Consider the following 12,904-nt stretch of genomic DNA (forward strand, 5'->3'; position numbering starts at 1 on the left):
AGATATTTATATAATGTGATTAAAGCTAATGCAATGAAGAAAGTGGGATCATTGGGTCTGCTGCCAAACATGATAACAATTACTATCAAAGTGTGTGGTTTTAATAGCCTTGCAACATTTCAAGACGGTATTTTTTTTATAAACAATATTGCAATGTTTTCTCCAGTGAGGCACTGTAGGAACATCAACAACACTAAAAATGGAAACATAAAACGTCTCTGCATAAGTTGTGCAAGCAGATCGGTACGACAACTGGCCAAACTTTAAAAATATTTCACCTCAAGTGTTTGAATAGTTAGGAGAAAATCAGTCAAAAGATTAGGTGGATTTTTTATTTTTTATTTTTTAAAGCGCTTAAGAACTCTTTTTTAGTTAATTTTCCTTCTGTTTGATGATGCTGGCAAGTTTTCTGAAAATGCCCTTAATCATGAAATTAAATGCTTGTCTAAGTTTGCATCACTTATTTTGTTCTATAAGGACTATTTCATACAAATAGCCCTTTTTATGTAAATGGATTTCCAAAGTGATCAGCTGTTTGTGTTCAGCATCATGTCCGGGCCTCTGGAGCAGATCAGCCTGCAGAAATTATCTTTAATCTCTTGTTGAAGCAATTTGGATAAACAAAAAAATGAAAAAATAACTGTAACTTTCCTCTCAAGATTCACCTCAAAGCCACCGAATGATTTGCATGATTTGCTGCAATACTTCAAATATGGAAATGTGTGGAGAGGTCCATGTACCTTATCCACACAGGCTGGTCAAGGATGAAAAATACACAACATTGTAACATTTTGTGTGCTTTTTGTGCTCATGCATTTGCACAATTAAAACACGTGATGGGTTGCCATTTATGAAAGGGTGAAAGGACTTAATCTAGTTTTGGGTTGACTCTCCATGTCCTTTTCCATCCGGCGCATTGTTCCTTTAACAACTGATTAATATCTTGTTTAAACAGTCTGCAGACACATCTCTCTGTTGGTGTGTTTATAAACGCTCTGGAGCTAATCAACACAATGGCCCACATTCTTGGAATTTAAAGGAAGTCCCTTATATCACAGCATCTGCTCTCCACCAGAGACATAAAGATTCTAGCAATATGACTCAGGAACAAAAACAAGGCTGCACATGAATGTCTGCTTATTGCATTCATTTTGAAAGGTGGGGGTGCTTCGGCCTTCTCCAGTCGAACTCCAGAGTTTTAGCTGCTCTTTGCACCAACACATCTGTGAACCTTTCACCTACTCACCCCCCGTTTGACTCCGCTGCTGAATTTGTGGAATAACAACAGCGCACACAGAAAGGAATAAGTGCAAATTAGCTCATGTTTTCTGTTTTTAGATTTCTAAGTGAATAAAAATAGACAAGTAATCAGAATTTAATATTTTGGGTGGGTCCCCAAGACTGTTGATGTGTGCACCGTTAGAGGGTGTGTGAAGACTTGTTTCTACTCTGCAACAGGAACAACAGAAAGACAGAGCATAAATACCCACAATTCATTTCCACACTTGCACTTTCTTGATCATTTTAGAGTCTTCAACTTCTCTTGCATTCACATCTTCGTACTGCAGGACACGGGGACTCTTGCTGTGGTTAAAAACCTGGAAGACAACATTATAAATAAAATGTGGTTCAATTGAGAGGAAAAAAGAAAACCCTTTGACATGGTGAAGACCACACTGATATATATATATAAATTTTTTTTTTTTTTTTTTTTGCAAAAAGGTGATTTTATGTCAGAAAGTAGGCTATCCAGATTGAAACCTCTTTAATAACCAATGCTTAAAACATATTTATATTCCACAAATTTCATGAACATTCCCTTAGTATTGTCTCTAAGGTTCCCCAGATGATCTTCTAGTGTTGTCTGCTGTTAGCAGGTAAGCTAAGAATGTTCACCAGTAAATAAAAATAGGGTGGACAAAAGAATATTTCAATTAAATTGCATAATGCTGCTGATTAAAAACACTTGAAAGGAATTCTATTACAAAAACTTTAAAAATTAAAATCTTGTACTTTTCTTCAACATCTTCTCTGTTTGGATTGCTTTATGTTTTCTAATACAAATACCAGTTATATGCTAAAACGATAGTCTAAAATGGTACTTGCACAGAACGTGATTATCAGGATTTGCCAGCTAATGAGTGAGATTTATTGTATTTTTGCACCAGTAAAACTCCTCAACAAACGCAGTGTGCCTTTTCCTTTTCTCGATGCTAACTGAACATGTATTACTGTGCTTTTTTTGGATTTCTTGTCTCTGAATTTTCTTTCCTTTGAGCCGGGGTCCTTTCAGGTTAAAATCTTTGGGTGGTGTCCAGTGCAACGGCTAAAAAAAAAAAAAATAGCCACTGCCTGCCCTTCCTCACGTAGCCTCCTGGGATGACAGACGGTACTCGTGAGACGGCGTTGATTTGGTTGCGGCGTGGATAAACAGGGTCTGCATCAGACATAAATTCTCACTTCCTTTTGCTTTATATTCACCAGCCAAAATGAAACTTTCTTTTGTTTGTGATTTCCTTGTGCTTAATCCTTCCTAATAGTTTCCAAAGGAGCATGTGCAGTCTGTCCATAAACTGTTTGTTTTCACAGTTCCAACATTCATTTTACAAGTACACTGCTTTCCAAAAGCAGCTACACCACTTAAGTTTCTTTCTCAGTTTATTGTATTACAATCAAAAGCTGTTTTGCACATTACAGGAATTAACACATCCTGGGACAATGCAACTCTGAGAAACTCTGAGAAGGATGGAGAGCATTCATATTAAATTCTCCCCATATTATTATTTTGTAGAAAAAACTTCAAATGCAAAAAAGTACAGATGCAAGAGTAAAACTGTCTATAAGTTTTCCACATCTAAATACATTCTTGCTCATTCGCCTTTAAAAAATTTGCTCAGGCATAGTAAAATTAGACATCAAGGATTTACAAACACCAATTTTGACCATTTGAACCAGATTCTCCCTTGAATTTTGGTGAGAACTTTGACTGGACCATCCTTACACATAGATATGTTTTGATCCAAACATGCTGACATTCAGGCACCCATACTTTTCAAAAACCACTCCTTCAAGCAGCCTCAATGGTTAGAAGTCCTAAAAGTCCTTCCCATAACAGCTGGATTCACACTGGAATTGATCTACAAACAGGCACAATTTAATTATCAAGCACACAAACAGGGCTCCAAAGCAAAGATTAAAATTAAAGAGGGTTAGAATGTCCTAGTCAAAGTCTCAACCTAAATCCAACTGGTAATGAGTGACAAAATTGAAAATCTGAAGCTAAGCTGCTCCAATGCAGCTACAATGCATGCAACACTCGTCAGAAGTTAATGACAGTGTGTCTTACTTTGTATTGGTCTGTCATATAAAATAACATAAAACATTGAAGGTTATAGGTAAGACAGACTTTTTAAAGTTCTCCGGAAGGCCGCCATAACAACCCAAACATATATTTATATATATATATATATATATATATATATATATATATATACACACACACACTCTCATGTTTTCACTCATCTCCAACAAAGAACGTCTCACTCACCAAATTCAGTCTCTTTTCATAGTCTAGTTGTGTTTTGATCCATGAACCAGGTTTCCATGTGTGATTGAGTTTCACAGAGGTCTCACAGGTACCTATGACTTTCCTTTTGCCTCATGGCTACACAGTTTAAACATCCCCCCTCCCCATTACAGACATCCATCCCTCTCGGAAATGAACATAAGACAAGGTTTGAGGTTACACCTCACCTCCACATACAATACAACTTTGATCTTTTTGGGCGTCTCAAAGTCCTACACAATGTCTCAACTGTGCCTCCTCTGGGCTTGTACCCGCCACTTAGCTGTGCATTGGAAAGTGTGCGTGTGGGAGTGTGTTTGACTTTTTATCCTGGATGATGAAAGGGGGCGGGGGGGAAATCCCTTTAGCAGTAGGACCCAGAAAATCTCTGCTGGCAAAATTGAACGGGTACACCTTTATGTTGTCCGAGGCACGGCCCAAGATGAGGAAAAAAGTTGGTCAGTACTGTAACAAAAAAAAAAAGAAAAAAAAATGTTGAGCTTTCTGCCTTGTCATTGGCTGAGAAGAGTTTGACAGGAAAATGCAATGGCTCCTAGAGTGAGGAGAGTCTGCCCTTATATTTATTGCAACTTAAAATACACACTTTGACCAATTCAGCTGCAGCCTCTGAAGGGATAACCATCCTCAGCTCGACATGAGCCCTTCCGTAGCCGTATACAGGAACGTTTACACGGAGGACCGCTTCAAGCAGGCCTACGGCTCCGATGACAACGCGTCTGGGAATCTGCGGCTGCGGGAGAAACTGGCCGGGAAGTGCAGGTGTTCAAGGCGAGCTTGCCTTCACCTGCTCAGTGAGAGAGTCCCGCTTTTCAGCTGGCTGCCGAGGTACAGACTGAGGAAATGGATCGTCGGAGACGCTATCGCTGGGCTGACTGTTGGTATTCTTCATATTCCTCAAGGTATGTGCAATCTACTATTACTACTACTACTACTACTACTACTACTACTACTACTACTACTACTACTACTACTAATAATAATAATAATAATAATAATAATAATAATAATAATAATAATAATAATAATAAAATAATACTTGTGTATTAGTACGATATTACCAGTATAATTATTCATTAAATACATTTATTTAGAATTACTCAGACTTTTCTTCCATCTCTGTTTTTCTGACTCTGTCCTTATAAATCTCACTGCTGGTAAAAAAATAAATATATCATAAAACTAATAATTAAGTTGATAAAATAGTTAAGGGGAAGTTGTCCAATACAAGATGCTTCTCATCCAAGTCTATTAGTCTTATTTACAGCAAAACGAGTCACACTCTTAGGTTCACATACATAGCCCTATCTTAAAAATGCTTATGAAGTAGTTTTGATCTTATGAAAACGCATTTAATGTGCACATATGTTGAATTTGTGAGACTTTCAGCCATAACTCTGTGATACGCAGTGTTATCCTGGTTTGAACTTGTTCATCTGCTCTGTAATTGTCATAATTCTGACCTCATCTCAGCCATGTTTTACAGAAAGCTCTATTCAAATGTATATTGTTACTCTCCTTTATGATCACCCTTTGGACTGTTAGGATAATCCAGCAGCAAATGTGTAATGCATGTGCTTACTTTGAAATGTCACCTTAGACTACACGCTTTTTATGTTTTTTAACTCTCATGTACTTACTTTGATTTAAGAAGGAAGCGGTGACATTAAAATGGTGAAAATGAAATGTTCTTAAAATTTGAGTTATTTACTTTTTTCCAAACAGGTATGGCCTTTGCTTTGCTGACATCCGTGGCTCCAATTTTTGGCCTCTACACCTCCTTCTTCCCAGTCGTCCTGTATATGATTTTTGGCACTGGGCGCCATGTGTCCACAGGTAAAATCTCTGTCTACGTTTTATGCTTTGCTGAAGTCCCTGTTGAATTTTTCCATATTTTGTAACATTACAACCACAAACCTAAAAAATATTTTATTTGAATTTTTTTTTGTAATAGACAAACCCAAAGCAGTGGTGAACTCTGTTTTCGTTAAAGTTAACACTGCTTTAAGATTCTCCACAACTCCATCCCTGGCCTGTCTGCTGTGTTTTTTGACCGTAGTGATGCTTGTTCAGTGATGTTGTCTAACGAACCTCTGTGACCTTCACAGAACTGATGTGTTTCTGCTAATACTAGGAGACCTCTCAAACATTTTGGTTGTTCTACCTCTTAAATGTTGTGAGGACACTGGTGTCCTCATGAACCCATTGAGTAACATGTAAGCGTATTGAGGTGATGGTTAAGGGGTTAATGAATACATTTAGAGGCAATATTTTTAGAGATTATTTTCAAACATCCTTCCACTCTTCAACTATGCAATACCTTATATTTGTCAGTCAAAACATCCTAATAAATAGCATGCAAGTTTTCACTTGTGACATAGGAAAATGTGATAAAGTTCAATAGGCTTTTGCTGAGAAGACTTTGTCTTCACAGGTACGTTTGCTGTAGTGAGTCTGATGACTGGTTCTGTGGTGGAGCAGCTGGTTCCCACTCCTCTGGCCTTCAACTCCAGCTCATCTGAAGCAGCAAACTTTGAGGCCCAGCGGATTGGAGTGGCTTCTGCTGTAGCACTACTTTCAGGAATCGTCATGGTTTGTGAGACACAAACTGTGTTGTATTTTGCATCTCACTTGAACGCTTTGTCTTTGTTTGGATCCGGCTTGATGACCCGTCTCTCATATTTCTCTCATATTTTGTCCGGCTTCCTCCCAGCTCTGTATGTTTGGTCTTCAGCTCGGCTTCCTCTCCACCTATCTGTCAGAGCCGATTGTTAAGGCTTTCACCAGTGCCGCTGCCTTCCATGTCACCGTTTCACAGCTGCAAAGCATGCTGGGCCTGAGACTCCCTCGCCACACTGGGACCTTCTCTCTCTTCAAGGTGAACTGTGTTTCTTATTCTCACACTATTCTAGAAAAATAAATTAAAAATAAGTGAAGCGGTTTCAGATTTATCACTTCTTTGTGGGCTCAGACTTTAGCCTTAGTGTTGGAGAACCTTCCTCACACCAACATGGCTGAGCTGCTGATCTCTGTGGTCTGTCTGGCTGTACTGGTCCCAGTTAAGGAGATCAACACACGTTGCCGGCACCACTTGCGCACTCCCATCCCTGTGGAGATCTTCACGGTCAGTCAGTTGGCTTCTAATGGATAAGACTTGTTACTTACATTACAATGAACAAGTATTAATTTCTGACTTTATGCTCTGTTCTTCAGGTTATTATCGCTACATGTGTAGCCTATTTCTCCTCGCTAGACTCTAATTACAGCATTGAGATAGTTGGCCATATTCCTGCTGGGTAAAACTTTAAATGACAAAATAAATAAATAAATAAATCTTTCAAGCCTTTTAATTTAAAATAAAATCAAACACATTTTCTATGTTTAGATTCCCAAAGCCACAGTTGCCTGCTATCCACACTTTTCCCGCCATTGCTGGAGACACGATTGCCATAACTTTTGTTGGATACGCTGTTTCTGTCTCACTGGCGATGATTTATGCTGACAAACATGGATATTCTATACATCCTAACCAGGTAGAACCCATGAATGATATACCTGCTTCCTGAACCATTTGCTTTGAACCCAACCAATCTGTGAACGTTGCATCGAATCAACATATTTTTGTTTTTCAGGAGCTGCTTGCTCATGGGATCTCCAACACCGTGTCTTCGTTTTTCACTTGTTTCCCCAGCTCCGCCACTCTGGCCACCACCAACATACTGGAGAGTGCTGGAGGATACACACAGGTATGGGCTGCAATCATAACCATAACAACACTGCTGTTTTTTCATGTCTGGACTGAGGTCCTTTGGTCCAGGACAGAAGAGTTACACTGAAAGGATAATACTGTGTTTGATTCCTTTTATGCTAACAACTATTTTTAAATAAAAATCCTGCTTTGAACAGCTAATAAATACAGTAGCACATAATCAGAAAAAAGTGAAATGCAGTTATTGATTCATTACACACAGTGATGGATCCAAACATCTCAACAGAAAGTTAAGTGGAATGAAAAAGTCAAGCTAGAGAGATGCACAGGCAAAATATAATTGTAAAGCCATGGATATTCAGGAGTTTGGGAGATACAGATGGCCTGGAGTTCGACTGGAGTCAGTTCTTCAAGAGCAACCACACTCAGTCATGTTAAAGCTGCAGTAGTTAACTTTTATAAAAACATATTTTTGTTAAAACTGTCACTATGTCGTGGCAACAGAATATGAGACAGATAATTTGTGAAAAGATCGAGCTCTTATGGTTCCTCTAAGTGGCCCTTCAGCCATTTGCAGAAATACACTACAATTCTACAGCTCAGAAACAACCAGAGCCAGGAAGAAGGTCTTAGGAATGCCAATCGTGCTCGTGTACGTGCTGCTTACTTCCTTCTGTAACCTTCCCACTTTCCGCACATGCAGTCATTCAAACTCAAGTTTGCAGATCAGCTGCAATTGTGCTAATTGTGGAGAGACAATTGAACATTACAGGAAATACAATAATTTCTCAAGTTCTGGGAACGCTCCGCTAGAGAGAGCAAGGAGGGGATCTGTAAGGTGTGCTTGTTCAAATCTTCAGGCTTAGAACTCCCTACTGCAGCATTAACATGGCCTAAAACTATAGTATTTCTCGTGCTTTTATTATATATATAGAACTTTTTAATCCAATGGTGCCCATTTTTGACATTTATCATACTGAAAATTGGTGAAGTGGATAGAGATGCAGGAAAGATCTTGAATTTGGAAATCTAACAAGGGACAACTGTGTGGAAGATCATTAGCCTCATATATAGCGAGGCTATTAATCACTACTGCTATGCTATGAGCCATCCCTGAACCAGAGACAACATCAGAAGTGTCTCACTTGGACAATGGAAAAAAAAGACTGTGTTGTTCCTTATTGGTCCAAAGTCGTCGTCTGAGATTAAAATAAATTTTGCACTTGGTTAGACAATCAAGATCCAAGAATCCAGAGCATATACAATAATTTTAATCCTTTAAAGCCAATTAAGTCTTTAAGTTTCTTTAACATCATGATGACATTTATATGTGTGTGTCCTTGCAGCTCTCAGGCCTTTTCACCAGTCTGGTTGTATTGATCGTCCTGCTGTTGATCGGACCCCTGTTCTACTTCCTGCCTAAGGTGTGCTCTCATGACTGTCTCTGTACATGAAGAAGAAGGAAGGAGGATATCTCCACTTATCTTCCTTTTTGTCTCTCCCCGCAGGCTGTGCTGGCATGCATCAATGTTACCAGCCTCAGGCAAATGTTCTTGCAGTTTCAAGACTTACCTGAGCTTTGGAGGATCAGCAAGCTAGACTTTGTAAGACTGCTTAATAGATATTTTTGTTCAGAAGAAAAAGGAGGAAGAAAACAGACAGTTTAATACCATAGCCTGTTTGGCTGCTGGCGAACTAGCGGGTCCATCTTTAACTGCAACGTCACCCTTTTCAGATTTTTGGAATGAAGTACCTCCACTGAATATTTTTTCAATAATTATGTTTTTTTTATTAATCATGTTGTATTTACTTTGACTGACCTGTTCAATTTGATTTGCTAAGCTTTGTGGTGATGTTGTCTCTGTCTTTAGATGGTTTGGGTTGTAACCTGGCTGTCTGTGGTGGTACTGAACGTGGACCTTGGCCTGGCCATCGGCGTGGTTTTCTCCATGATGACCGTCATCTGTCGAACACAAAGGTGCAATTTCTGTCAGAAAGTATCACTGTTAAATCCAGGAACTGAGGCTCAGTGCTTGTTTCTGCCAAGCTAGAACGGCAACCTCCAATGTGTTTTGTTGAGATTTTCCATGTTGCTAAACTTATGCGTGAGCTTGTTTTTTCACAAATTACTATCTGGAATAACATGAAATGAATTTCTGTTGAGCACCTTTGTTATTAATCTCCCAAACAAAGTCCAGTTCAAGCAGCTGCCTCCAGAAACCATCTAGTAAATGAAGTCCACTTGTGTGCAGGGTTTGGTTATAAAGCAATATACCAAGCTTTGAACCTCTGTACAAAAAAAAGGGTAAAATATGGCCGCCCACCTAAACTGGTAAAAGAAGGGGCACCACTGAAGGAGATTCAAAAGTCCACAGCACAGTTAGGAGAAGACAACCATAAGAAGTCCCTTTAAAGCTGTGACAAACTGAAAAAGTTGTATGAGTGTGAATACATAAACCTGATACATATGTAAACAGATAATCAATGCTTTAACAGGGTTGATTGCTCAGTTCTTGGGCGGGCGAGCAACACAGAAATATACAGACCTCTGGAGAGCCACAACAAGGTGAGTAGAGCTTGTAATTCTTTCTCTTGCTGCAAATGGTCAGTGCACTTAAAGTAGAGGTGGACGTGTCTGAAAAAAATCCATTAAAGGAAATGAGTTCCATCAAAGCAATAAAGATGAGACATTGGTTTTGTTTTTGTTTTTTTCCTTATCCAGTGCTATGAACTGCCTGGGGTGAAAATCTTGACATACAATGGGCCCATCTACTACGGCAATCGCAGCTTCTTCAGGGAGAAAATGAGCAGGGTGTTGGGTCTGACGCCCGAAGAGATCCGCAGTCGGGAAAAGGCCAGGAAAGCTTTGGAGAAACGAGAGAGAGAGGCCTCTGTCAGCACTGTGGTATGAGTCATCAATAACCATTAGTTGGGACAAATGTGACATATTTACAAACTATGAAATGTAACTTAATTCAACCGTCTTCTTGTTTTCTCCCTATGCTGTTGTTTAGGAGAGAGGCATAGCAAACACATCATTTTCTTCAGTAAATGAGTTCTTTGAATCAGGTTCGTAGTTGCTTTGTGAAATCCCTCAGTGTGGATGTGCTCGCACAGCAGACATTATGAAACTGTGTGTTTTCACCCTACAGAAACATCAGAGAAAGAGGTCCAGGCTGTGCTAATTGACTGCAGCGGAGTCATATTTGTTGATGTTGCTGGAGCGAGGCTCTTCACACAGGTCGGCCTTCCACTAAAGGACATGTCTCCCCCTCGTGATTTGGTCACGTAATGTGATTTTCTTCCTGCAGATGTGCACCGAGTGCCAGAAAATTGGAGTTTGTGTCTATTTGGCAAATTGCAACGGTAAGCCTTTTTAATGTCAGATATTTCTCTCATATATTTTTTTTCCTGTTATGCTACAGTGCAGCTAGGGTTAAATGTGTTAAGTGTGTGTGGATTTATCTTGTTCCCTTTAGAGAGTGTCTTAAAAATCTTGACATCAAGCGGCCTGATGAGCCACATGAATCCTCAGCATATTTTCGTCACCGTTCACGATGCCGTAGTGTACATTCAGCAACAGAGGGTACAAATCGTAATCGCTTTCAATATAACCAGAGAATGAATTATTTTCACATTTAAATAACAATGTTATCCTCTGCCATAGGAAAAACCTCCAGAGAACACCACAACAGTTTGGGTATGAACCAAGAAGCCAGTTTCTGTGACCTGAGAGAAGAAGAGCAGCTGGTTCGGATTTTACAGTAGGGGAGTAATTGAAAGACACAGTGGCCCGTTGTAGCAGCATTTAGTATTTTTAATGGTTATATTTCAGCATTAGCCATTCTTTTTCAGATATCACACTCCCTGCTGGCAGACTTAAATCAATCCTAGCTGGATTGAACTAAAGGACATGCAGTTCCTCAACACTGTATAACTCTTCTGGTCTTTCTCTTCTTTAAGATTTCATTTTTACAGTCATATGTATTCTGTATTTTGTATTTTGGCATTGTAATATTTATATGTGCTTGTTGTTAGCTACCTTTATGTAATAAAGTACCAAGTGCACTGAAGAATTTGTTCTATGTTTGTTAATCGTCTGCAGCTGGTCCAAGACGCTGCTGCCCGTCTGCTTATAGGTAGCAAACAACTCGAGAACATTTCAGTACCTCCATATTCCATTGGATGCATGCATGTTTTAGGATCGATTTTTATTTTGGTTTTTAAATGTTTAAGCAGTCTGACACCTCGTTTATGTAACAGAGTTTTTACACAAGCATCCTCTCACACACTGTAACAGTCTCCTTATTTGAATGATGTCTAATACTTTGAATGATTTTAAGGTCCTTTTGAAGACCCATCTTTTTAACTTGGCTTTTAATGCCAGTCCAGCAGTTGTCTGTTTTCTGTCTCTTTTTTTAAGTTGATCTTTTTTTTATCTGTCTGTTTTATTACAGGTGTTTGTGATTAATTAGTCGTGTTTTAAATTATTGATCTCTTTGGTCACTCAGGGTAAAGTGTAAAATGCTCCAAAAATTGTTAATTGATTCCAGTGGCTTTGAGGATATTGCATTGCGACAACTGTGGAGAGTTCAATTAATGCAATTAATTTATATATATATATATATATATTCCTATCTTCACACAGGAATTACAGTCAATACATAATAAAAGGTGGATTTCTTCCGATATTATGGAAGAAATGTGGGAATATATATAATCCCCTGGAAAACTTTTTTTTTCCCAGGGGATTGAAATGGAGGGTGGTGTGGAATGTGAAGCATGCCAACCTTGTCAAATTTTGAAGAGGGAAGAGGAGGTGTCTTTGTACACAGTTGGATGATAATAATGACAAATATGCCTCGGATTTGAAAAATGAAGAAGAAAAACCTGATTTGAATATGGAACAATGACAGGAGAGTTGTTTACCATCTGACAAAGACAAAAACAGAGTAATTACATCCACAGAGTTGTTACAGTGCGACTAAAGATACAGTGTAAAAAGATTCACAAGGATCATATTTCCTTCCAACTGTTATTTTCTTAAAAGTTAAAAGTTGGTCAATTTATTTCAAAACCTTCCATGATGGAAACTGCCTCTTTCTTGCCACGTTGCTGCCCTCTGCTGACCAACATCTGATACTTTCACAACCCCGCTTGTACCTGATGCCTTGGCCTGATAAAACTACATCCAGTTTTGAGTTCAAAACCGCGGTAAAAATAAAGCAAATAGATAATTATGTCCTTGTTGTGTGTTTGATAACTAAGTTGATCACATTTTTTCTTTTTTCTTTTTTTTTTTTTTTCTCGGCATATTTTAAGTAATCCTCCTGACACTGTACCCGCTGGGGTTTTCCCTTTACAGCTCAAGGAGTATTTCACTAATTGGCAGGAAGTAGTCCACTTCAATTAGGACATGATGCACGAGTATCTGGCCAAATGTTTATTAAACCAGATTCTACAGTAAGACCTAGTAACGTGAACACACATGGAGAGGAATTTTGAAAATAACCCTGCAAAATCCTCAACAAATCTCAGACTTAAAGAATGAGGATTGAGTTGTCATTTAAATAAACTCTCACAGGCAATAGTGCAACATATACATACAGCAT

The 12,904-nt window shown here is 38.8% G+C and overlaps 1 protein-coding gene across 1 annotated transcript; it reads left to right on the plus strand.

The window, feature by feature from the left end:
* The first annotated feature begins 4,156 nt into the window (after positions 1–4,156).
* On the plus strand, positions 4,157–11,420 carry slc26a10 (solute carrier family 26 member 10). The gene is made up of 18 exons (XM_044112510.1): positions 4,157–4,485; positions 5,309–5,419; positions 6,018–6,175; positions 6,297–6,461; positions 6,555–6,707; positions 6,797–6,879; positions 6,969–7,116; positions 7,216–7,329; positions 8,639–8,716; positions 8,801–8,896; positions 9,164–9,270; positions 9,789–9,858; positions 10,015–10,197; positions 10,307–10,361; positions 10,445–10,533; positions 10,604–10,658; positions 10,772–10,878; positions 10,960–11,420. Exons 1-18 carry the CDS (start codon positions 4,221–4,223, stop codon positions 10,996–10,998), a joined length of 2,076 nt encoding a protein of 691 aa, XP_043968445.1. The 5' UTR covers positions 4,157–4,220; the 3' UTR covers positions 10,999–11,420.
* The last annotated feature ends 1,484 nt before the right edge of the window (positions 11,421–12,904 follow it).

Source organism: Gambusia affinis, linkage group LG01 (assembly GCF_019740435.1).
Source record: "Gambusia affinis linkage group LG01, SWU_Gaff_1.0, whole genome shotgun sequence".
Lineage (NCBI taxonomy): Eukaryota > Metazoa > Chordata > Actinopteri > Cyprinodontiformes > Poeciliidae > Gambusia > Gambusia affinis.

Coding starts and splice junctions, on each gene's coding strand:
- slc26a10 (XM_044112510.1), top strand. CDS start 4,221: ATGAGCCCTTCCGTAGCCGTATACAGGAACGTTTACACGGAGGACCGC. Junction 5,420..6,017: donor TGGGCGCCATGTGTCCACAG/GTAAAATCTCTG, acceptor TTGTCTTCACAG/GTACGTTTGCTGTAGTGAGT. Junction 7,117..7,215: donor ATTCTATACATCCTAACCAG/GTAGAACCCATG, acceptor TTTGTTTTTCAG/GAGCTGCTTGCTCATGGGAT.